A 26,481-nucleotide genomic window follows, 5' to 3' on the forward strand; every position below is an offset into this window, starting at 1 on the left:
TTACACTGGGTGACGTAAAATTTTACTTGTGCTGCGCCCCCTTGTGTTAAAAAATGCTAATTGCGACCTGAAGGAAAAAAAATAAAAAAAATCTAAAGGATATTTTCGCTCAGACTTCGCTGCATACAATGTCACCTTTACCTACAAAGTGCTTGTTTTTGTGCCTCTTGGTTTCCTTTTTCAACTTGTACTAGTTTGAACGCAATTACTCTTTTTTCCATTGAGTATTCCGGTTCAAAAGGGGGGAGGCATAGGTGATCTGGGTCATAGATGATCTAGGTGTTGTAGATCAGCTATTGGGTTTAAAAAAAATAATAAAATAAATGGAATAAGATAACAAGATTCCGAGCCATGTGAAATAGAACATCAACACGATTATTTAGTACTAATACAGTAAGAAACTGCAGGTATGCAAACAGTTACCGGAACCTCTGTTGATAATGCATATGTTGAGCATTTTGCAGATGGTACCAGGGTGAGGATTGATGACTCCACATCGGATATGCAGTGGTCACACAACAAGATGTCCTAGAAGCAGAAGCTCTGCCTCCGCATGTCTCAGCACAAGAAGCGGAATTGAAGGCCCTCACTGAGGCGAGTAGAGTGGCGAGAGATAAGACGGCAATCCTTTACACTGACTCCTGGTATGCATTTGGGATAGCTCATGATTACGGCCCAATATGGAAGGCCAGACAGTTTTTACCTTAGCAGGACAACCAATTGAGAATGGTGCAGCGGTACAGAGTCGCATGGAGGCCCTACTTCTACCTGACAAAGTTGAGAGTTCGCACCGATCCCTACACTGGAGAAGCGAGAGACGACACCCTCGCCGACAGCACAGTAAAGGCAGCAGCCCTCAAGCCGTGGAAGAAAGAAGAAAAGATACTGACAGCATGAGTCAGTGGTAAAAACTTTGGACATTGACAAAAACTTGGACTTTGATACGCTAAAGACTTTTACAGTTACAAGCCAGCAAGGAAGGAAAGAATAAATGGACTAATATGGGAGCAGCAGAAACAGGACTGTGTATGGTGAACAGTCAACAGCACTTGCCCACCACAGTTCCTGTATCCCATGATGGCCCAGCTGATGGACGGAAAGACCCACCTAGTAAAGCAGCAATGACGACGACGCTTGAAAGAGGATGGGCGACTTCTGGGTTCTCTGTAGCTGCTGCATCATTTGTCCAGTTTAGCATGATCTATGCCATGGGTGAGACAGGGCAGAAGTAAATTTGCCACATCACACTTGCCGGGACCACTCTACCCATTTCAGGGATTGCAAATTGACTACGTTCAGCTCCCACTTGTTGGGAAGTATGAATACGTGCTTGTTGTTGTTGATGTCTTTGCAGGTTGGAGGCTGACCCTGTTACCAAGGCAAACAAGTAGGTAACCGCAAAGAAGCTCATGAACGAGGTAAACTGTGAATATGGGGTACCAGAAGTGATTCAGAGTCAGACAGAGGTATAAACTTCGCAGGTGAATGTAACATGTCATGTGTGCTCTGGGTGTATCCCAGGCCTTTTACATACTGTACCATCTTTAGAGTAGTGGAAAGGTGGAGAGACTTAGTGGCACGCTAAAAAGTAAGATACTTAAAAATGACGCCACTTTGGAAAGACTGTCATCCAATAGCCTTATACAGTGTTAGATATGAACCCAGGGGGGATCATACATTATCTGCCTACGAGATTGTTTGGGCTAGCCCCAAGGCTAGGTTGCTACTATCCTCAGTAGTTACAATTACAATCTGATGTGTTGACTAAGTATGTGATTTCCGTTGTTAAAAGAACTAACCAAAGCCTATGCACAGGTGTTCTCTTCCAGACTCAGAGGCAGACACTGGGACACATATCTTGCAGCCTGGGGATTGGGTGTGCGTCAAGAAGTTCCTCAGGAAGCACGCTCCTGAGCCCCGATTTGATGGCCCCTACCAGGTGCTTCTGACTACTGCCACAGCTGTGAAACTAGCCGAAAGACTTACATGGATCCATGCTTCATACTGTAAGAAAGCTTCAGATCCGGGAGACCAGTCTTAGTTGTGCCAAAGACATTACTCTGGTTAGGGCTAGTGAGAGAGGAGGGTGGCAACTGGAATCCTTGGTCAGAAGAATATGAGGGTATGGTTACCTTCTGGTATAACTCGTTCAATGCTCAAGTAGCCGCATATTCCTTCGACTATTGTACTGTGGTCCCATGTCTAGGCGCAAGATCCCACTGCAGGCCAGATTAAGCTCAGTCAAGCTGGTTATATGACTTACATACCCGGGGAATACAATATGTTTGCGCCACTGATAACGTCTGGGGAGAAGACTGCCGTTATTGGGGATTAGTGGGATGTAACACAGGAATAGACTGGTCCTATAAACCGCGAAGTGCCTTAAATAAGAAAGATAAGAGCGGGAAATCCCTAATTAGTCGTATAACCCTCCTTGAGAATAATAAGGACAGCAGGTATTGGAAGGCTGAACGTAGTATGTTGCTTGGTTTTAATGCGGTTGTTACACTAACCATGGGAGATCCAAGCCCGGGGGGCGGGGGGACTTACAGTCTGGAGACATACCGGTACGGGAGGACAGATCCCTTAGGGAAGTTTAAAATAAGGGGTATGGTAGATGCACCCGAATGGAAGCCTTCACTTAGTCCCTTGCCCATAATTAACCCCCTCCGCCGTAAGATAAAGACCTTGACGAACATGATGATCATAGCCGACCCTACCTTTTGAGGACACCTTGACAGTAGCGACTGGCTACTCTGACCAGAATCTCTGGTTGGAGTTGATCAGGTACCATGCTAACAGGAGCAACAAGTCTAACTGTTGCGTGTGCGGTAGTGCCCGACTACACTCGGGGATGGTCCCCCTAAATCTCCCTGTAGATGCTGAAGAGTGGTTTATAAGTCTCTTCACGAACATTTCCGCTAATTACACTGTCCGTGAGAAGTGGAAGAAGGAATACTCTATAACTACTTAAGTGTTTTGCACCGGAAAGAGTATTACTGACTACCCTGGAAACTACACCTGCCAGGCAAATAGGCAGGGTGGAGGGAGATTTTTGGGGAACTCACCAACGGGTATTGCTCCTCCTACGGTACGATAGGAGGGGAATGGACACAGAATCAGGTCCAGTCCTTAGGAGACGTTTACTGGCTTTGTGGAGACATGAGGTAGAGGACCCGCCTGGAGGGTAATTGGACAGGGGAGTGTGCCTTAGTAAAGCCCTTATGCTCCTCCACATCCTGTCAGACAGCATTGAGGATAATGAGGTTACCCCCAATAGTTAATTTATCTCGATCCAACTCAGTCTGTGTTTTGTGGTTATCCTGTCATGTTGGTCTATCCTTGTTTTCCGCATAGGTACGGCGGTTCCTTCCAGTCTTGTCACTAGGTAGTGTAGGGTCAGTGCAGGCGGCCTGGACGTGTTCACCATCCGGACTATCTCCAGGAGGGACATTGGTGTGGGTGAAGATTAGGGAGTCCCAGGCCGTGCGTACCTGTGCACACTACTAGTATTGTAACATTATACTAGAGCGAGAAGAGAGACCCCTGGTGGTAGTTTTGATCTACACGTGTACATTGACGTCATAGGATAGCCAAGGGGGGTACCTGACGAGTTTTAAAAAAATAGAGACCAAGTTAAAACTAGATTCGAGTCCATTTTCCTGATCATTATGGTAGATAAACGTTGACTGGATTAATTATGTTTATTATAATTAGCAGCGGTTTATAAATTATACTAGAGATGCCTTATAGGGACTAGTTGACCAATAGGACCTACCTCGACTATGACTTTTCAAAATAGAATGGCCTTAGATATGATTTTAGCTAAAAAGGGGAGTGTCTGTAAGATGATAGGGGAGACTTGTTGTATCTACATCCCAGACGACACGTGACCCGCGGGTAAAGACGCAGTTGCCATTAAGAAGCTGACCGCACTAACTAAAAAGAGCTAACCTTTGGGACCAGTACTTTCCATGGATGAGAGGGTGGTAAAGGATCCTGGCACAGACGGGCGTCGCTGTTGTATGTGAGCTGATTATCTTTTCGTTCTAGTCTGCTGTGTTATCCCCTGTGTCAGAGAGACCTGTGAAACTGATGCTGGAAAAGCTACTCCCACAATGAGTTTGCTGGATGCATCCCCAGAAGGAGTGGACAAGTCCTACACCCCCTTGAAGACTCTAAAACGAACCTTCAACGCGCTCCAGTTATAGGCTCACACGCAGAGAACTGTGGAAATTAGATGGAGAGTTAGAGGATAGACATTTTAAGGGGGGATTGTGATAGACATGATGATTAGTCAGTATAAAATGTCTATTGATTTGTATAAACCAAATGTATTATGCTATTGTAATGACTTTTAACTTAGTGGAAGGTAATGGCCACACAATGTCATCATGGTATTTGCTAGACAATGGGATGGTGAAAGATGTGTGGTGTAATGTTAGCTGAGTACATAAGTTGCACATACAGCCTCTAAGAGTTAAAGGTCATAGTGTTATATGTATACTTGTCCAATACTGAGTGTTTTCCTAGCCCTCTTCCACCCCCCCACACTGAAGTTAGTTAAACAATGAGTTGACACGCACACAGAAATGCCTTCAGCTAGGACAAAGTCCACGCTACATCAAGACTTGAGGAAGGGTGGGCAGAGAGGCGGGAGATTCTATATGATCCGACAAATGAGAATCCTATATGTTACTGATGTAATCTGTTGCACGCCCATTAAAGGGCAGGTGTTATGTCTTGCAATAAAAGGGGCTGTCTGGGTGTTTCTCCCCAGAGCCATTTTGGATATGAGACTCTCCCGGTTTTAGACCAGCATTTGTGTCTGATCTGGTCGATGATGTGTGCACACTATACAATTTGGAAGCTACAGAAATACCCCGAAGCCTGCTGGAGAAAATATGATCTAGCACAAAGGAAGCCAGAGGAGCCGTCCATGAGGGAGATCCGCAGGAAAATGGAGCATGCTACGATTTCTTCCTGTGCGTGCAACCCGCATGGCGGGAAAAAAATCACATCCGCATGCTTTTAGCTAATGCATCCCTATGGGCAGCAAGATGCACGGATCTCCCATGTGGGGGCCACGCGTGGATTTTATAAATAAAATCAGCATGATGACATTGGGCCTGAGCGTTCCCAGGGACTTCTTGTAAATTATGTAGGCATTTACAGGTATTAGTCTGAATAGCGCCGGGCACACATGGCCGGAAATAGAATCTGCTTGCGGAGGCCTGCAGCAGATCCTAGCTGTGAGCCTGGCCTATGCACAACTGTGTACTCACACAGGCAGTCTTGCCAAGTACACAGTTTCTTTGTTTACATTCCTTGCGCCGTCGCTCAGCGATGACGTGGATACCTGTAGCCATTATGCAATGTACTTGCGTATAGGCTGCGGTTATATCCATGACCATAGAGCACAATGGACTCTATGTCATGGATATCCGCGGTAAAATAGAGCATGCTGTGTTATATTTTTTGCTAATGGATTACGTAATTTCAATCTGCTAATGTGAGTGGAGATTACAGGGAAAAACATCCCCCTAGTGTGACAATAATCACTTGCAACTCAGCTGTGCCAGGGAATCCCGGCGGTCACGTGATCTCTGGGTCGCATAGTGGAAGAAACACTTCCATTTCACTTCTTAGTACATAGCGTTCGTTGAGCGCTATGAAGACAGGAGTGGTTAAAAACCGCTTCTTCCTTCTCCTTCCTGTTTGCACAACGCATGCTTACACTCAATTTTGCGACTTTTGTACACAAAAAATGAATGCTAAGTCTTTTTTCCAGCCTTTTAACCCCTTGACGGTTTCTCTTGTACCTAGATCCACCTACGGACGTGGGGGAGGACACAGAGGTCTGCAATGAAGGGCTCATTCCCACTACATAAATACGCAGTGAAGAGAGCTCATTGATGGTGTGTATTAAGTGCCGGAATCACTTCCTGAAATCAATGGGCGTGAGAGTAAATACGCATTTACACATGAAGTCTATGGGATTTGTTTTATGCATAAAAATACGCTGCATATTTACAGACGGAAAAAAACTGCCGATACGCAGAAACATGCAGGGAATCTGCGTATTTTGGTCTGTGAATATGCTGCATATTCAGAGACCGACATATACAATATGTTCATGTGAACGAATTCTTGGGGTCATTCCCACAAGCGCATGCATAAAATGTTGCGCATATTATCTTTGTCCATTATGCAGGAAGCTCCCATAAACGTGTATGGCAGCAGGAAAAAAAGGGAGGGGGAGAAAGGACAATGCTGGGAAAAGAAGACAGCTAGCCCTAACTAGGCATTGAATTGCCATTCCGAGAATTTCTTCGGGTCGTTCCTTGCGATCGCGTCAGCGTGGTTTTTTTTTACATGCGCGCTGCATGGCGCAGTGTAAACAGCTTTAAATCCAATTACGATCAAGAGTTGAGCTGGTAAAAATGTATTCATGCGTTAATATGTTCCATATGGGCGAATATACGCACCTATGCATACGCCCATGTGAATAAGCAGTTTTTGTTTTTTGTTTTTTTAAATTCTCCACTCTGTGCTCTTTCTTTCCAACTCCTGTGCTATGGTGTAGGGTTTTAATGGCTGACAGAAACCCGTACCAGCAAGTGTAGCTATGGCTACGGCTGTTTAAGGGCTAATGACCATTGACGAATTTGCACCACGGTGTAAATCCGTGGCGGAAAAACGCAGCTATTAGGTGCAGTCCTCACATGTGGGATTCTGCCGCGGATTTACGCTGCGGGAAAAAAATCGTGGCATGTTCTATTTTAGCGTGTTTTTACGTGGCGGGAGGTCTCTATTAATATAGTGCGTTTTTCAGCGATCACCAGCAGGGTCCTTTTTGTTTATCCCCGCGGCGTAAAACTGCGGGTATATCGTGCTCTGTCAGTGGGCATGAGGCTCAACGCTAACACCCATGGACGGATTTCTGCCACGTTCCCCGCGGTGGAATAACGCAGCTATCAGGTTCTATTGAACCTAACAGCTTTTCCGCCTGTCAGTGCTCACATACGTGATCCTGACGCGGATTTCCAAAAATTAAAAAAAAAAAGTGGCATGTTCTCACCGCAGCGGACGCCTCTGTTACAGCAGGGACTTGTTGTTTACCACGGTGGTACTCCTGGGCATGAGCCCTAAAACGACCTGAAATTGAACATTCCACCCATGCGTTTTCATTGACTCCATTCACCATGTACGGTGCTATGCAGTGTGCAAGGCACGTGTAATACGCGGTGAAATCACGCCTGTGTGTATGAGCCCCTGCTGCTCTATACCTGAGGGCCCGGTAATTAGGGGCAGCACTTCCGTTTCCATGGGGACGAGCAATGTTGCCCATCCGTAGGTCTGTCTGTCACCGGCAGTTGCAGTGAGCGGTAATGGCACCGCGCCGTAGATAGAGGGAGTCCGCGGCTGCACACAGGCCGGGACAGGAAGAGGTAGTGCTCCCCGCTCCCCGACTGTCCGGCTCCCGAGCTGCAGCTATCCGGAGGGGCAGCATGGCCGCAAAGGTAAGCTTCCCCAGGAAAAGAGGAGGGGGCGAGCGGCGGCATAATGACGGGCGCTGACAGAAGCCGGAGCGGGCAGGGACTGGGCGCGCTCTCCTCGGCGAGGACAGCCCGGCGGCACCGACACTGCCCGGAGAGCGGGGCGGGCTGCTGTGTACGCCGGGCCCGGGGCACTTGTCATACGGGAGGGCCCGAGGGGGTGGCGGGGCTAAGGCACTGCAGCGGGGGCGGCGGGGCGGCAGCCTCCCTCTATAGACTACTTATCCGCAAGTAGCAGCCACATTGTTCTACAGACCGGGTGGCGAACAGTAAGGACCGCGGCCAGTGAGCACGGCGTGTCTGCAGGACGCACTGAGGGCCTGTTCACACCGGTGTGCGGTAACCGCTGCGTTATACACCACTGTCTGAGCTGGCTTTTCGCTGCGTATAGCAGCCATTTTAGACTGCGCATGACAGCGTATCGCGCGCCCGCTGCCATGCGCAGCCTTTTTTAAGCTCCCCTGTCAGTTTGGTATAAGCGCGGCATGTATCAGTCTGCCCTCGTTGTGAGGAGAGCTGCAAGCAGGATAACCTGCTCAACCAGCGGCCTGAAAAAAACAGCTTTTATTTTTTTTCAGACTCCTAAACCGCCATGTGTCTCCCAACTGCCCAGTAGTGGGCGACAGTGCGCACTATTGCTTCGTCCTCTAACACTGTTTTCAGGGTGTATTTACACGGCCGCTAGAGAGTTGCGCCTCAGATTCTCGAACCCAGCTCACCTTGTGCCGCACACGGAGCCCTCGTCTGCAGCCCGCCGCACACTACAAGTCTTGTTCTCAGGCGAGACACGGCCGTGTTAATACGGCCTTAGGCCTCATGTCCACGGGGAAAATCAGGCCCGCCGCGGATCCTTCATGTAGAATCCCGCAGCGGGTCCCTCCTTTCACGAGGACACGACGCTAAAAAGTAAGTATCAATTACCTGTCTGGACGCTGCGGATCTGCCCTCTGTCGCAGACGGATCTTCCTTCTTCGGCCCGGCAGATGTGCTTGGCACGCCGGCAGCATGCCGCACGCATGATGCGCCATGCACTACATTTGTTTTTTTTTTAAACTCCTGTTCTCCTGCGCCGGAGAGCGGGAATTCGGCTGTTTGTGTGCCGCGGATCCGGACGGCTTCCATAGGCTTCAATAGAAGCCTGCGGGAGCCGTCCACGAGGGAGATCTGCACTAACCTGAAGCATGCTGCGGGTGTTTACCTGCACACGCAATCTGCGCCTCAAGGGAAAATGACACCCGCAGGTATTTAATTACCTGCGGGTGTCCAATGCATCCCTATGGGGCGCGGATCACGGTTTGTTCACATTTTTATAGTTTGTGTCCATGTTTTGCCGTGCAAGTTAATGTTTTTTTTTCTGCGTATTCGTGCACCAAAGTTGTGTTAAAAATAGAAATCGCTAGGGCGGCTGCGAACGTGCGCACAGTACGCAGGTGGGTGGGTGGGGGGCTGCGAACGTGCGCACAGTACGCAGGTGGGTGGGTGGGGGGCTGCGAACGTGCGCACAGTACGCAGGTGGGTGGGTGGGGGGCTGCGAACGTGCGCACAGTACGCAGGTGGGTGGGTGGGGGGCTGCGAACGTGCGCACAGTACGCAGGCGGGTGGGTGGGGGGCTGCGAACGTGCGCACAGTACGCAGGCGGGTGGGTGGGGGGCTGCGAACGTGCGCACAGTACGCAGGCGGGTGGGTGGGGGGCTGCGAACGTGCGCACAGTACGCAGGCGGGTGGGTGGGGGGCTGCGAACGTGCGCACAGTACGCAGGCGGGTGGGTGGGGGGCTGCGAACGTGCGCACAGTACGCAGGCGGGTGGGTGGGCGGCTGCGAACGTGCGCACAGTACGCAGGCGGGTGGGTGGGCGGCTGCGAACGTGCGCACAGTACGCAGGCGGGTGGGTGGGGGGCTGCGAACGTGCGCACAGTACGCAGGCGGGTGGGTGGGGGGCTGCGAACGTGCGCACAGTACGCAGGCGGGTGGGTGGGGGGCTGCGAACGTGCGCACAGTACGCAGGCGGGTGGGTGGGGGGCTGCGAACGTGCGCACAGTACGCAGGCGGGTGGGTGGGGGGCTGCGGAGTTCCACTGGAGAAAGAACATATCTGGAACTAATCAGCCATTTGACTCGGAAGTGTGCCGCACACAAGTGATCATAGCCTGCGGGACAAAAAGTACACAGCAAAATATACCGATGCTACGTGCAATACAGCCCAGCGATACGCTTGGTAGTGGCGAGCCTGTTAGTGCATGCACCCACGGGCAGATTATCACTGCGGAATTCACAGCCAGACGCCCCCTGCAATGTCTCTCCATAGACATGCTGTGTTAAAAGATTCTCCCAACTTTTTCTGCTTGCAGAGAGAATCGCAGCATGTTATATTTCGTGCAGAAAAACGCACGGACGGCTTCTACTGCAGTCAATGGAAGTCGTCCGCCCTGCGATATTTCGTGCAGTGAGCGCTGCGGAAGTATTGCAGGAATCCGCGTCATGCCCTGCACATGTACGCCGGGTGAGACATTTGCGGGGGATCCGCACAGGTGAATATAGGGTCTCTGGTGGGCGCTGAGTCTGTTTCTGCTGCGATATTTCATAGTCTGAGTCCGACCTGGCCGTGGGCAGACTTACAGCTGTGTGCTGCTGGCTCCATGGAGAACTTTGCTATTACCGCTCCAGAAGACCAATGGGATTTTTACTCCATAGCCGCAGTGCCGTGGCATTTGTGGTTTCGTTCTGGTTGTATTGTGTATAAGAAATTGGGGAAAATACCGGAGACCCCACAGGTTTGGTTTGTGGAGAGGGTCCATCCTCAAAACTGTTCCTGCTGTCTATGGAGAAGTCAGAATATCCCATTCTCACATCTAGCTGGTGTAGTATTCTTCAAGAAGAATCCCAGCCATTACCTCAATCCGCTTGAGAGCAGAGCAGTACAAGTATAATGTCATGCGATAACTATAAATACATGATTTGGGCTCGCCTGTCAGCTGGTAGAAGATATTCCACATCTGTATGTTCTTCCTCGGAGCTTCACAAGAGTGTAGAGGTTCAGCGCGTCACCTGAAAGTTACGAGCTTTCATGTCCTCCTCCACCTGAGATGCAAACACATGAGCTGCGCTTTACTTATTAGCACTTTGAGGGACTTTCATAAATGTAGAAAAAAACGAAGAAAAACTAATCTCACCCGATCCCGCTGTTCGTTTGCACGCCGTTTCCAGTGCTGCAGAGCGGCGGGGACGCTTCCACGGAGCGGTTGGAGATATATAATTCTATCCAACTTTTCTTTTAAAAAATGTGGCTACTTTCACAAATGCCGTACTGATGCGGTTTGTGAAGCCAATGTCAGGAGAGGATTGTAAAGGGAAGTGTATAGGGAAGATTCTCCTCTGCTGGTCTCATCTTCTAGAACGACACAAAGCAGCATGTGTGACTCCCCAGCCGCAGCTATCTCTTCCACAAATGTGAGGTATGCCAGGAGATGTTGGTGGTGAGGGTGAATGCTGAGACCCTACAATCCACAGAGCCAAAGGGCACAATGCATTATCTGAGTAGCATTTGCTTTCCTTGGTACTGTGTGGTTAGACCTGATGCCGTCTGTGATTCCCCTTCTGCTCTGTACGCTGATGATGATTCTGCTCAGCTCGGCAGTTTTCGTTGGCTGTGGACGTCACGAGGACCTGAAGTTTCCCTTAATTCACAGACCAGTCGTGATGTTACTGCTGCTTTTGGGAGACTCCAGTGTTTCCCCATGAGTAAAGAAGTTGTAACTATATTTTTATAAGACTGCCACTATTCATAGGAAGAACTTCCAGGACTTTCATCTGTGCAGAATTCAGCTACACGTGGAAGATTCTGCACCCAAACACCCGTGTCTTTGTGCTGATTTTGATGCGGAATTGAAAATGGATTAATTCTGCATTAAAATCTGCATGTAGAATGTTGTCAAGGATTGTTTGGCAGCCACAGATCCGGCTGCGTGTTGTGGACAGATTGCGGCCCTTGTGGAAACTCCCTAAATCGCCTTTACAGTAGAGGTGTGGGTTTCTAATGAATTGTAGGTAGCTTTTCTTCTTTTTTTCCTTTATCGGTGGAGCCCTAGCCTTATAGCTATTTGAATCCTCACCAAGCACATTTTTTGATGTTTCCTTTCTGTTACCCCTTTATGGGTGTATTTGCACTGCAGGATCCAGATTCAGCGTTCACCTCTGGATCCCGCAGTAAATACCGCCCATAGGACATGCTAAGCAAAACGCTTTTGCATGGCCACAAGCCAAAATCAACTGTGATTTTCCACTCGGGGGGGGGGAGAAATCGCAGCATGTCCTATTCTAGTGCGAGCCTCGCACAGACGGCCTCCATTGGAAGCCAATTGCCGAGTTGCAGCGGATCCGTGCCATCGCCGGTACACCCCTCTGCACTGCACATGTGCGGCGGCACATCCCCAAAGCAGTGAGATGAAAAGACAGGTACGCGGGGGACAATGCGGACTCGGCCGTGTGTATTCGGCCTATGGGTGTGTGTTCACAAGACTGGTTCGTGTCGGACATCTGCAGCGGCTAAAAACCTCGCCAAATGCTGCTGTTTGTGTTGTGTGTTGTTAGGACAGATTTCACCCTTTACATTGCAGCTTTAGTGCAGCAATGCGTAAACTATGAAGAAACGTGTCAATTTCTGAGTACATTTTTTTTTTTCTTTCTTGAGCGTGTGGATGAGATTTGTTTATATGTCACTTCTTACCTCGTGTGTCTTCTGTATAATCCTATTCTATATGGTTTAGTATCATGCTACCTTCTTCCTTCACTATCCAAATGAATGTGTTAAAAGACTACTGCCGCGAAGCTTTTTGTCATTCATTATGTAACTAGTCCCCCAGTATATTTAGGCTGCTATTACATGAGTGCTAGTGGCAGCCGCAGATAGCCAGTGTTACCTTGTTTAGTCGTTTTCCTCTGCTGGAAAATTCTCTTTAGGTGTTTCATGTGACTTCACTGTGAGCGTGTGGGAAGTACTGCATGTACTGTACCACACAGGCTCTTAATGGGTGAAGGGGGTGCCAAACTCGTATCACAGTTACTGATGATGATTAGAACCTCCTGTCACATGACTTTTAATGAAGCAAATGACAGTTCATCAGTTCATCCTCCTGTGTACTTAGGATATTTAGCTTAATTAGGAAACTAAAGAGGGTGACAATTGCACTGTCCTTCTAATAGACAGAGATGGTACTGGCTCTAGCTGGTCCTGTGATGTTGTGCTAGCACTGCGCAGAGGAAAAGATGGTGACTGATAAGTATCAGACAGGAGTCTGCACTGCTTGAAAGTGACTGCTGTAAACACAATGTCCATAGTGTGACAGACAGTCAGGTGGGGAAATCGGAGAGGGAAAAAGTGGCCCTTTAAGTTGGCCCTAAAGTCTGGACCTTTTTTTCCATCTATAAAGTTATTAGGCTTTTTCTGGTTGTTTCTAAAGTTATAAAGTAGATAAGTTGCTTTTGCTGTAAAAGGGCTCCTTCACATTGGTGATCTCGGTTTTTGCCGTGAAAAAAAATTGCGACTTTTTTCCTGCGTGGTTGTTTTTGGGTTTTTTTTGGAATGGCAGCGCTGCTTCTTGTTTTTCTCACATGATTTTTGCTGGAATTTTTTTTTTTTATAGTGCGAAAGCCAATAGGACTTTCTAAAGTTAAAATGCATTGCACAAAAATCGCAAGTTCGTGCTTTGCGATGCGATTAAAAACAAGTCTCCATAGGGAAACATTGGAGATAAAAAAAGAAGAAAAAAAAAGTCGCACTTTGCAGAAAAAAAAGGACATGCTGCGGGTTGTTTTTTTCCCTCAGCATCGCACGAGTGGAAGCATCGCAAATGTGAAGGAAACCATTGAAAATCATTGGTTTCAGAATTCTGAGTTTTTACTCTCGCCTCACGTCAAAATCACGCGATTTTTCTCACCAGTGGGACAGTGCCCTAACTCTAGTTTAAAAGCGCAAAAGATATTTGAATTGAGCAATATTTGTTTTATCCTTTTTTGTGTAATTCATGCAGATTATAGATAGATCTTAACTTGCTACTTTTTAAATAAAAAGTACGGCTGTATGAAAAAATAAATTCATCCTCTTCTCCGCGACTGTAAATGCTATAGATTTGTTTCATGTAAATATATTTGGCACAGAACTTAGTCCTTTAGGCCGGTCTCCCACAGGCATTTGCGCATTAAAAAGCGCTGCAACGCACTAAAGTAGAACAGACAGCGTTCATCAGAAATACCACGCTAAAACACTTGTTTGAGAAGCCCCATTGAAATCAGCATTCTGAGTGGGTGTTTCAAACACTTGCTAAAACGCTGTAAAAAAACCCTCCTGTGTGAAAGCGGCCTGTTGGGTTTTTATGTCCTGCAGCTGCGGGCCATGTAGGAAGAGAGATCGCGCAGCGATCTCCCTCCATACAGTGCGAGCGCTGGCTGTTTCTTACAGCCGAACCCAGCGGCAACAGCTCCGAAAAGCGTCGCGGCTCATCAGCTGTTAACCCTTTAAATGCTGCGGCATTTAAATCCCCCAAACGATATTTGGAGTTCCCGTACAGTTCCCCGTGATGAGATCGTAGGAAGCTGTGTGGGTGTCATGGCAGCTGGGGCCCTTCTGAAAGGCCCCAGGGCTGTCATAGCAGAATGCCTATCATGCCATGACCGTGGGGGTGGCTTGATAGAATGCCTGCCCGATCACAGTATAATGTAATGCTATGGCATTACATCATACTGCAGGAGCGATCAAAGCATTGCAAGACGTCCCCACTGGGGACATTAAAAAAAAGTTAAATTAAGATGAATAAAGTTTTTTTATTTATTTAAAAAAAAAACAAAAAAAACCCTTTTGCTATATTTCTAATAAAACAATAGTACATATTTGATATCGCTGCGTCCGTAAAAGTCCAATCTATCAAAATAACTCATTATTTGCTCCGCATGACGAATGTTGTCAGAAAGAAAAATGTCAGAAATGCGTTTTTGTTTTTTTGGGGGGGGCACACTGACTCCAAGAAAAAATGAAATAAAAAGCGATCAAAACATTGTATGTATTCCAACATGTTACCAACACAAACTACAGGGCATACCGCAAAAAATGAGCCCTGGCACAGCTATATCGACAGAAAAATAAAAAAGCTATTATGCGCAGAAGATGGTGGCAGAAAATGTTATTTCAAATTAAATATCTTTGAAAAAAAATACAAGTAGTAAAGCAAAAAAAAACCCCATATAGGTTTGGTATCGTAATAATCGTACTAACCCACATAATAAACTTACCATATATACTCAAGTATAAGCCTAGTTTTTCAGCACATTTTTTCATGCTGAAAAAGCCCCCCTCCGCTTATACTCGAGTGAGGTGAAAAAGCCCGACAAAAAACCTGCAATACTCACCACCCAGGCTGCGTCTGTGTCCCCGGTGTGATGGTCTTCCCGGCGGTGCGGCAAGCTGCTTGAGAATTCTTCCTGCTGTCATCACGCTGCTCTGCTTTAATTCCCCTGCCGTCAGCGCTGTGTAGTTAAGCGCTGTGATTGGATCGAGTGCCAGCCAATCACAGCCAGTGCTCGATCATACACAGCCATTCAGTGGATGACATTACTGAATAGCTGTAATTGGTTTATCGAGCACCGGCTGTGATTGGCTGGTGCTCGATCCAATCACAGCGCTTAACTACACAGCGCTGACGGCAGGGGAATTCAAAGCCGAGCAGGGAGATGACAGCAGGGAGAATTATCAAGTAGCTTGCCGCATCGCCGGGGAGACCATCGCATCGGGGACACAGACGCTGGCTGGGAGGGGAGTATTGCATTTTTTCTTTACATAGTATAGCTAGGCTTATATCGAGTCAATAAGTTTTTTTACCAGTTTTTTTTTGGTAAAACTTATTGACTCAGCTTATACTTGGGTCGGCTAATACTCGAGTATATACGGTATGTTATTTTTGGTGCAGTTTGTGGAAAGATGCCGGAATCTTTAAATTATTTTTTTTCCCATTTTACTCCACTTAGAATTTCTTAACTCTTTCCGTACATTATATGGTACATTAAATAGCACCATTGAAAAATACAACTCGTCCTGCAAAAAACAAGCCCTCATGCAGCAATGTCGATGGATAAAGGAGTTACAATTTTTTAAAAGGGGGGGAGGGGGAAAAAAGCCTAGTCACGAAGGGGGTCAAACCCCTTAACGCTACAGGGCGTACAGTTACATCTGGAGACTTGGGGTTTGTAGGTGAATCGGGGTTCGATCCACTCCATACATTGCAGGTGTCGGCTGTTTCTTGCAGCACTGCTGATCCGAGCTATTAATCCTTTAAATGCCACTATCAATAATGACTATCCTTTAAATGCCACTATCAAAATATTTAAATGCCTTGATCGAAGTTCAGGAGTCCTGCACTGCCCCCACCCCCTCCCCCCCGACACTGGGCGCTGCGTTTCGCGGGAACACCCAAATATAGGACATGCCGCAGTTTTTTTCCTGCATCGCTAATGTATGTCGCAATTTAAAAAAAAAAAGAACTTAAAATTCATGGGCTATTTGTCTCACAAATGCACAAATCTCATGTCATTTTCTCAGCCGCATGAAAGCGGCCTAATTGGTTTAAGGGGTTTTACAGGGCTTAAAAAAGAAAAGTTAAAAGGGCATTGTTTTAAAGACCCGGAAAACCGCCTTTTAATGCCATAACTAATTTTAGCCTTAAGAACTAGTAAATCATTTCCCCTTTTGTGTTTCAGTGGTCATAACTTTTTTTTACATTTTTCCATCAATCTAGCAGTATGACATCTTGTGTTTTGCAAGACAAGTTCGAGTTTCTACATGAATCAGTTTTGGGTACATATAATGTTTAACTTTAAAAAAAAATATTTGATGGGGAGTAATACAGAAAAAAAGCAATTTCTTCATGATTTTGGAATTTACCGTATTTTTCGCTTTATAAGACGCACTTTCTCGTCCGTATCATTGGGGGGCCACAGCCTAGACCATGGGATATAGCCACTGCCACTAGGAGGCGACACTAAGCACAAGTGTTAGCTCCTCCCACTGGCTATATCTCCCCTGCAGGCACTCAGCTAATTAGTCTTTAGCTTAGTGTCTTCAAGGAGGCAGACGAGGCTACATGCGGGAATCCGGGGAGTCAGGGCTTTTCCCTGGCTTTCCCAGCCTCCCGGGGAAGACGCCGGCAGAGGGTGTCTCCACCACTCTGCAGCGTCTTACCCAGAGAAGAAAAAGGGGCCCCGACCCTGCCTTGTGCATTGGCGTCGGAGGCCCGCCAGCTATAGGGTCCCCCCTCCGTGGAGTGGCGCTTCCCATAGGACTGACGCCAAGGGGGGAAACCCTGCTGGAACATGCGATGCATGGGCAGAGCAGGACCCGTCCCCTCCCCCCTCCGGCGGCATGAAGGGAGTTACAGTACCTCGGGCTGCGGCGTGTCTGGAGCTCCGGAGCCCTTGGAGGCGGCAGCACAGCGCGGCAATAGGGGCCGGGGTCAGCGTATGGTGCAGGCACGGAGGCTTCCCCAGCACAGCGGAGGAACAAGCGCGGCGTCCCGGGGGGCGGGGCGCGCGGCCGCCGCGAGGGAGACTGAGCACTTCCGGGTTGCGGCCCGAGCCTCCAGGGCAGGCCACGCCCCCTCCGCGCGGGAAGATTGAAAGGAGCGGCCGGGAAACAGTATGACCGCTCCTGTGAGAAGGCACCAACTTGTGCAGCAGCCAGTTTGTGCGTCACATCGCAGACCATGCCCCACGTCGCAGCAGCAGGCAGCAGCAGTACAGACACCGGACGCTGCCAGCCAAGCGGCTGCGGGATTTTCCAGGGGGTCGCCCATGCGGCTCCACCGTTCAGGCCACCCTCTCAGGCTTGGGACCTTAATCTAGTTTTGGAAGCGATGCTGAATCACCCGTTTGAGCCCCTGAGAGAAATCTCTCTGCGGCTATTATCCTGGAAAGTGGTGTTCCTGGTTGCGATTACTTCGATTCGAAGAGTCTCCGAGTTGGCGGCCCTGTCAGTAGAGCCACCATACATGACGTTCCATAAGGACAAGGTGGTGTTGAGGCCGGCAGCAGGGTGACACCACCTTTGGGAGGAACCCTTTCACATCAACGAAGAGATCATTCTACCCTCCTTCTGTCGGACACCGGTACACGCGAGGGAGAAACAGCTGCACCGCTTGGACTTGGTAAGGGCATTGAAAATTTACGTGAAAAGAACCCGAGAGTTCCGGCGGACGGATACTCTTTTCGTAATCCCGGAGGGCCCCGCAAGGGCTCGGCAGCTTCCAAGGGAACCATTTCAAAATGGGTAAGAGCCTTGATAACGGAGGCGTACCGCGCTTTAGGGTGCTCGCCGCCCTTCTGGGTTACGGCCCACTCCACACGGGCGGTGGGGGGCCTCCTGGGCGGTTCGCCACGGGGCTTCTGCGCTACAGGTATGTAAGACAGCTACTTGGACCTCCCTTACATACGTTCTCAAAATTCTATAAGGTTCACACGTCTGCATCTTCAGACGCCGCTCTCGCCTGGAAGATTTTGCATGCGGCGGTCCATTGATCGCCTGTTTTGATCAAACTTGTAAATAGCCCACCCTATTCTGTTGGGGACTGCTTGTTGACGTCCCATGGTCTAGGCTGTGGCCCCCAATGATACGGACGAGAAACGGATATTTTTGGTATAACTTACCGTAAAATCTTTCTGGTCTCGTTCATTGGGGGACACAGCACGCACCCCTTTAATTTAAAGAGCGGTTGCTGGAATTTTCTGTTCTTTGGTCATATATGGCGTAAATTAAAGACCAGGGACATTATATGTTACAGATGTATGAAAATGTATTGTTTGATGTCGTACTCTCACTGGTTGCTCCTACTGCTTGCATACAGACTAATTAGCTGAGTGCCTGCAGGGGGGATATAGCCAGTGGGAGGAGCTAACACTTGTGCTTAGTGTCGCCTCCTAGTGACAGTGGCTATATCCCATGGTCTAGGCTGTGTCCCCCAATGAACGAGACGAGAAAGAGATTTTACGGTAAGTTATACCAAATATATCCGTGTTTTTTTTTACCCCCTCCAAAGCGGGGGGGGGGGGGGGAGTTGCTACGTCTTATAGAGCGAATGTGCCCAAAAATTTGTTCCGAGCGCAATTTAGTTAGCGTGATTGCGTGTTAAACTCGCGATCGCACGAACAAATGTGCGACCAGTCTCCTCCCCATTGCCGCCCATACATACCTCTGTTTGGTCGTGAGCGCCGGCGGGTACTACTGCTGCTCCCCGCCTCCACCAAACGGCTTCCTTTCTTCCTCCTGCTGCACAGACGCGCCGCTGTGATATGGAGTGCTGGTTTTTCGGACCTCTGCTGCTCCCTCTGCTCCGTCACCCAGCACTAACCCTGCGCTGTCCCTAGGTGAGTTCAAATTTTTTTCCCCTATTTTCCCGCTCTAAAACGGGGGTGCGTCCTATAGACCGGTGCGTCTAATAGAACGGAAAGTACGGTAATTTTACGGCGTTCACCATGTGGTATAAATTTTCTAATTCTGTTCTGCAGGTCATTACAGTTAGGAGAACACCAAATTTATATAGATTTTTTTATTATGTTTACTATGTTTGCACAATATAAACCTATTATTTTGTTTACAAATACATTTTTTTTGTGTCGCCACATTCCAAGACCAGAGAATTTGTATTATTCCTTCTGCTGAGCTGTGTGAAGACTTGTTCAGATGGTGCGGACAGTAATGACTGCAGCATACGCAGAGTTAAATGGTGCAACGGAGTGATTAGATGAGCAATTTTTTATGTTTTCACTCCTTTTCTTGGAAAAAGACCCTGTATGTGACCATGAGAGAGCTAATATACTCTCTGATTAATGGGGGCAAGGAGGGGAGGGTCATAACGTGAGGAAAAGTCCTTGCAACCCCTCTCCTGGGACAAGGGGAGAGACAGGAGGGTCCCAGATCTTCTATTCCGCCTGCTCGTCCCTCTCTGCTCTGCACACTGACTGAAAAGTGAGAGCTGTAAATCCAGTATTTCTGACCCAACTTCCAATCTTCCGGCGGCTGTAGCTCCAGTCTGTAAGTGCCAAGTTTTTTGTGTAATATTAAAAGATGTCAAAAGAAACAGAAACAGAGCTCGTCCTAAACTGTAGGGGGTTGAACTATTGTGGATACACATTTGGCAATGTCAAACGATGGTTCTCTTGTAATTTGTTGAGAAACATATTGCTCAATTGTTCAACAAGTCTGTGGAAAACGTGACACCGCTGCTTGGGAAATGCTGCATAAATTGTGCTAAAGGTTTATTATATCACTAGTGATTTTCTTGTGAAACAACAGTATTTTGTTTAGTTTTCTGGTTATATCCACACTTTGCACTAATGAGGGTTAATTTTCAACTGTTTCATGTGAAATAGGAATCATTACAGTAAGGGCTAATGCCCACAGACTGATTTCTACCGCTTTTCCCGCGACAGAAATCCGCTGATTTCCCCCGCAGCTATTCGGTTCTATTGAACCTAACAGCTTTCTGCCTTTCAATGTTCACGCTGCAGAATTTTGCAGCATGAAAGAAATCGCAGTATGTTCTAATAGCCATGGAAAAAACGCGTGCCCTTCTTCTATTGTAGTCAATGGAAGCCGTCCGTCATGTGATACTTCCGCTGTGAGCATAGCGTCCGTCGGGAGCTGCACTGGGCATGGGCACTGGCTCGCTGAACAGGACTCGCGCAGCGGATCTGGAGAGGCGAGTATGGGGTCTTTAGGAGGCGCCATGTCGAACTCTGCTGCGATATTACGCTGGCAGAGTCTGTCACTGCTGTGGGCATGAGGACTAAATCAAAGAAATGTTTATGCAAAGTGACAATGTGAAGGTGTGTGACTGTATGTAACTGGTTGTAGATGACCACATTGTGTTACAACTTAGTTCACACTTGTTACACTGCCATGGAGAACAAACTACAGTAAACCTCTACTAATATTGGTAATCTGTCCAAAAGCAATCTGCTTTACTGGAAACTGTTGCTGCTTGAGGTAATTATTTCCATAGGAATCAATGTTAATCCAATTAATTTGTTCTAGACATACCAAAAAACACACCAAACCACCGTTATTCGAGAATGAATATGGTCTTTAATACCATTAATAATAATAAATATGAAAGACTACTGTAAGAATAAAATGAACATTTTATTGAACATAAAACGGTGTGTTATCTGCGGTGTTACATCTAATACATCCTCTGTCCTCAGTGTTATCACTGTGTTCTCTGTGCTGTTACATTGGAGTGCAATTGTACTGTACTAGTGTATTACCAGTCGCCGATGATGGAGAAGGGTGGGTTGCATTAGCAGCAGGAGGAGGAGACACTGAGCAGGAGATCACGTGGGTTCAGCAGCAAGGTCACATGGGCCGGCACATGCTGATGTTATTAGAGGCAACCGATGTTACTAGAAACAAAATTTTGTCTAAAAAAAAAATGGCCTTACTCGAAATCAGCCTTAGTAGATGTCAATGCTAGTAGAGGTTTTACTGTATTGTGCTATCTAATATTGATGATTTTGAAGAGTGCCTGTTGTCTATTTTAGTAAATACTTGTATTCCCCGTGAAATAACAATTCTGGAAAATCTTTTCTTAGAGCTCCGCTTTGTACTGTTCCCCATCCGAGACGTGTAGGAATACATGGAGAACCGGTTGCTGTCATTTCCTTGTCTGAGTTGGGTCCCTATACACACTGGCAGCACTGAATGAACCATTTCAGAGTGTGGAGATTTTTGGGCCATGTTAAAAAAAATATTAAAACCCTAAAGTCTGTTAGTGACAGCTAAGGCAATTGTTAAGGGGTTAAATGTATGGCTGAAAAGATGTGTTTACCCATTGTTTTGTTTTTTTAAGTCTTCCTGCTATATTGGCACTGGAGGAGAACTTGGTGCCGAGGTACCCTGTACCGTAGTTTACAACTGATTGCCAGGGGTCTCTGATCAGCTAATTGCTGATAGAAACCAGCTAATGCCTCCTTATTTGCAATGTTTGTCATAACATCCAGCATATACCCTCCCCAAAGGCTGAGCTCACCTGTTGCAGCTGAGTTACATATATACATCACCTGCTGTTATGACAACATCCATGTAAGAGCAGATCCGCACACTGCACCGAGCCCACCGGCCCACCTGTCCTTGTATAAACATTACACAATACCACATAGCATTCAGACTCCCATGCGACCTGCTGAGGTGTCGAACATACTGTCATGGATCACTAGTAATAGCTGAGCACTTCCTTTCCGTGTACACATCAGTAACTTTCCAATTAGTACTGTAATGTCAGAGCTAGGCCGCTTCCAGGCGAGATCATGACCCAAAATGGATCGCCTATCCTCAGGATAGGCCATTAATATGTGATCAATGGGGGGTCTTCTACCCAGGACCCCTGCTGATCAGCTGGTTCAAGGGACACGGGGATCGTCTGCTTGCTGCAAGCTCTTCATGATCCTGTCTGTGTTTAGAACACCCTTTATCCCACAACAGCCGTTTTAAGTACTGTATGCTTGCCCGGTACTCAGATTCGCCGCTATGACAATATACGGGGTTCCTTGGATCGGGCCTAGACATTCCCCGCATCTTTGCTCTTTGGATGGTAACAAGTAATCTCAACTAGATGTTTCCTTGTCTTAGGCCGAATGCACACGGCTGGGTCAGATTCTGCATGCGGAATCCAGGCCGGTGACCCCTGCGGATCTCTACTGCCGATAGGCCGGCCGCTATTGATTTCCGCTCGTGGGCATGGAAACCTGCGGTGCAAATCCGACTGTCCATTGGGCCTTAGAGTTTCTTAACTGGATTCAGGCTCTGGAATGCCTGCAGACAGGACTACCAACTTTTTGCTCCCTTATCTCTCTTCCATTCATCACCCTTTCCTCTGCCCATTCTTTTTCTTCTCCATGTCCCCAGTTGTCTGTGACTTCATTTTTTGCTGTCTTTCATGTTTGTACTACAAAATACTACAGGAGATGTGGAACGGCGCACAAGGTACGCAGGGTGACTCAGTAGACCTGTGTTTATGGCCTATTTATATGCTGTCTGCCTTGTGATCAACCAAATTCTGTGTTTTTGTTGTTTTTTTTTCTCTTCTCGTATTTATCTGTCATGCGCTCTACACATTTTCCTGACCATAAAATACTTTGAAGCCATAAAAAATACAGCGCTGTGGGCTCTAACCTGATCCTGCTCAGATGTCGGCATTGAAGACTGCGGCCCCTACAAGCAGCTGATCAGTGAGGGTCCTGAGTGACAGACATTCACCGATCAGATATTGATGGCCTGTTCTCAGGATAGGCCATCAATTTTTAAAGCGTGGGTAACCCCTTTTGTTGATGCGCTAAAAATATTTACCATGTCTCCATAGAACCTCCTATTTCTGTGTATGTCATTGCACATGCTGTCTGCGCTCTGGAAAGAGCCAGCAGTCAACGAGAAGCAACCGAGTGGAGATTAGACAAGTATTCTCGCACAACTTTGATCTGTAGACATTACTGATTAGGAGACAAATGATGACATAACGGTTATTCAGACAGACGATTCATGTTTATATACCTCAGCGGTAAGGACTTTCTACATGCCTCGATAATCTGGCACAAACGTTCACCTGATTACACTGCATTATAGGAAAACAAATTTGTCTACTACCTGGGGTATTTCAGGTGTCCTAAACTGAGTGCGTAGAGTCCAAATCTGTAGTCGGATTTCTAGGACGCCAGGTTCTGAAGTTATACACTGTATCATTGGCTATTCATACAGATGCGAGAAGCTGATTTTATGTTGGTTATACAGCCACTGTACATAACTATACTGTACTTCACACCTGAGAGATTACAAAAACTTGTCCACATTAACCAACGTTTAAATAAATGTTCACTTGAGTCTTTACGCAGTGCACATACAATGTTCCAAAGTCCTTTAGGCACTTGCTTTTGTTCTTGTGAGTGTCTGATGTTGACAGCTGCAGAAGCTAGCAGTAGTCGGCCATCATGTTGGGGTTGAAGTGGCCTTGACTGGCCATATCTTGGTGGAATCTTTCCCCATGTTCATCACTCGAGTCACCCAAAAAATTCTGATTAGAATGTAAGAAATTAATTTTGAGCGACATTCAGCAGCTGAGTTGCTGTTACGCTACTAACATGTTGCTTACAAGTTCAATATGGTTGTTAGCTTGACGGTTGCCAAGAAGGCTTTTCACAGCTAACACAAATGCATCCCAAGCGGTGAGTTCAAGTGCGCTCAATTTGGATCTGAATGTCATAACGCGATAATTCGTAGATTTCAGGACCAACAAAAATTCCTGCTTTAGTTTGGCTTCTGTTTTTGGCTTTTCCAAACTTGTCCTTCAGATACTGGAAACCATTTCCATTCTGATCCATAGCCATGACAAAGTTTCCCATTAGGCCCAGCTTAATGTGAAGTGGTGGAAGGTACACTATCATTGGATCAACCAGCGATGCGTGTAGCACATTGTACCTGCCAACAGTGCGCTCAGCTCTGGGTGGCCGCTGCGTCACTTTGTAAGGATTGCTCACAATCAGTAGAAACTTTTTTTTTTACTTATTTGAAAATCCAGCAAGATTGGTCATGCAGAAATGGCCGTCCGAGTGATGATCTTTCAGTTAGCACCAAATCATAGGCACAGCATTGCCTTTCTTTTGCCATTGAGCTACTGTGTGAGGCCAGAGCAGCAGATGCGAGGTGCCCATCTTTTGTGCTGTTCTCCAACTTTACACCCAAAATAATACTTGTAAGCAATCTTCACTTTTTGTCAGGTTTTTGCGCTGAACGCATGTGGTGCATTTACCACCAATGTAGCAAACATTGTCTGGATGGTTAACACATGCCTGTTGTTTGGCTGCACATCATCCTGAGTAAAAAGAGGGTTGTGCAGCCAACCAATGTTGGGTCTAGAGGGGCAAAAAAAGGACAATAATGACTGTTCGGTCCCATAGTAAGATAATCTGTTTGTGTAAAAGGACCCTTAGATCGGTTTTACATCTGTGTTGAAACCGCCAGCCGAGTTTCTGTCACAGATTCGGATCAAAATGCTAGAAGTAATAGAGCTGCATGCAGCGCTTTTTCTTTCATCCAGAAGACGGGCAGCTGGGTGTAAAGCGGACTGTCCCCATTATAGCCAATGGGGTCTGTCCGCTGCTGGTCAGATCCGTCCAGAGACAGAACCATTTTGCCACGGGGATTCCCCTTTCCTGCTCCCCGAACGGAACAGGAAAGCTGAATCCCGAAAGCAGATGTGAAACCTCCCTAAGAATGCTAGATTATTTTTATGTTCCCTTAATCTATTATCTACACCATCGACAAATGTCTTATCGGTAATCGTTCAGTTGCTTCTCCAGTTGTTTAGCCCATATCTGTCTAGTTATGTGCTCAAGTAAAAGGGTCTCAAGGGCCTTGTGCAGGGGCTGATTACTGAGCACAAATGTTCCATTACTTGATTATGAGTGTAGGTCAATAGAAAATATGAAACGCACTACAGCTTTTTTTCTTCTTGTGGCATTTTTCCTTCAATTGTCTTGTATTTTGGCTCCATGGAGTTTTTTTTTTTCCAGACGCAGCGTTCTGTAGGGTGGTTTTATTTTCATGTGTTTTCCCATAAATTTCTTTGTAGGAAAAAAAAAAAGCCTAAAAAAAAAGAGATTCTTGGCATCTTACAAACCTCAAAAAATGCCATAAAAACTGTGTGACAAAAGCCTAAAAAGACTTGCAGTTTTTTTTTTTCTTGTTTTTTTTCAATTGGCATGAAAGTAGAGATGATCGAGTATACTCGCTAAAGGCAATTGCTCGAGCGAGCATTGCCCTTAGCGAGTACCAGCCAGCTCGAGACGAAAGGTTCGGGTGCCGACGGCGGGCAGGGAGCTGCAGGGGAGAGCGGGGAGGAAAGGAGGGGAGATCTCTCTCTCCCTCTCTTCCCCCCCCCCCCCCCCCCCCCCCGCTCCCTCCTGCTGACAGCCGCTACTCACCTCTCCCCCGCGCCGGCACCCGAACCTTTCATCTTGAGCGGGCAGGTACTCGATAAAGGCAATGCTCGCTCAAGCAATTGCCTTTACCAAGTATACTCGCTCATCTCTACATGAAAGCCTTTTGGGTTTTCTTTGTAATACATAATTAAAGAACTCTATAACTGTTGTAGTTGTTCTGCAAGTGGAAGAATACAAGTTACAAGCCTCATATTTTTCTCTTGCAACATAAAGTTCCACCCTTTGTAGTGTAATTAATAATTAATAGAGGGAAACAGTTTGCTAACAATTCTATGAGCTGGTTTACACTGGGTTCCGACTGGGTATTTATTTATTTTTATGGCTATTTTTTAAATTATCTATCTGTTTTTAGTTTTTTTTCACAAGACTGTAATTGCACAAATTTGAGTGAGTCGGGCATGATTCTGACAGACAGCACACTAACATTTATATGCACAATGATACATGGCAGCTAAAGGAAGCCAACAGGCACATCCGATGCCATTTGTTGGGTCTGAGGGCCATATAATTGTAACAACTGCCCTCAAAATATTAACCTCACATCATAGAAGTCAGGGTGTATGGGCACTGTTTAGAAACAGGTCGAATGCAGATGGCAGAGTTGGACTCCGACTGCAAGATCCTCGCAGTGGGATGCAACATGCGCAGTGCAGACCCGGAGCGTCATATTTGATGTGGCTCTGCGAGGCTCTCACTTGAATAGGACTTGCTGCAATTTCTACCCCGCGAGTGTAATATTGCAGTTGATTTCCACTTGTGGCATGGAAATGCATTTTTCAGTGCATGTTCTATGAGATGCATTTACTGCGGGATGTGGAGCTCCGGATACCGCAGTGCAAATATGCCCGTGTGAATTAGGCCTTAGTGTGTGTAGTAATAAGATGACTGATGCAGCAAGT

General features: G+C 47.0%; 1 protein-coding gene across 1 annotated transcript in view; it reads left to right on the plus strand.

Annotated features, from left to right (window-relative positions):
• The first annotated feature begins 7,367 nt into the window (after positions 1-7,367).
• The window catches only part of SNX9 (sorting nexin 9), a 122,975-nt gene continuing 103,861 nt past the window's right edge, over positions 7,368-26,481 (plus strand). Inside the window, exon 1 of the mRNA XM_066596089.1 lies at positions 7,368-7,523. Coding sequence (XP_066452186.1) covers positions 7,512-7,523 — 12 coding nt within the window. The 5' untranslated portion in view covers positions 7,368-7,511. The remainder of the gene's footprint in view (positions 7,524-26,481) is intronic.

This window comes from Eleutherodactylus coqui, chromosome 3 (assembly GCF_035609145.1).
Source record: "Eleutherodactylus coqui strain aEleCoq1 chromosome 3, aEleCoq1.hap1, whole genome shotgun sequence".
NCBI classification, from domain to species: Eukaryota; Metazoa; Chordata; class Amphibia; order Anura; family Eleutherodactylidae; genus Eleutherodactylus; species Eleutherodactylus coqui.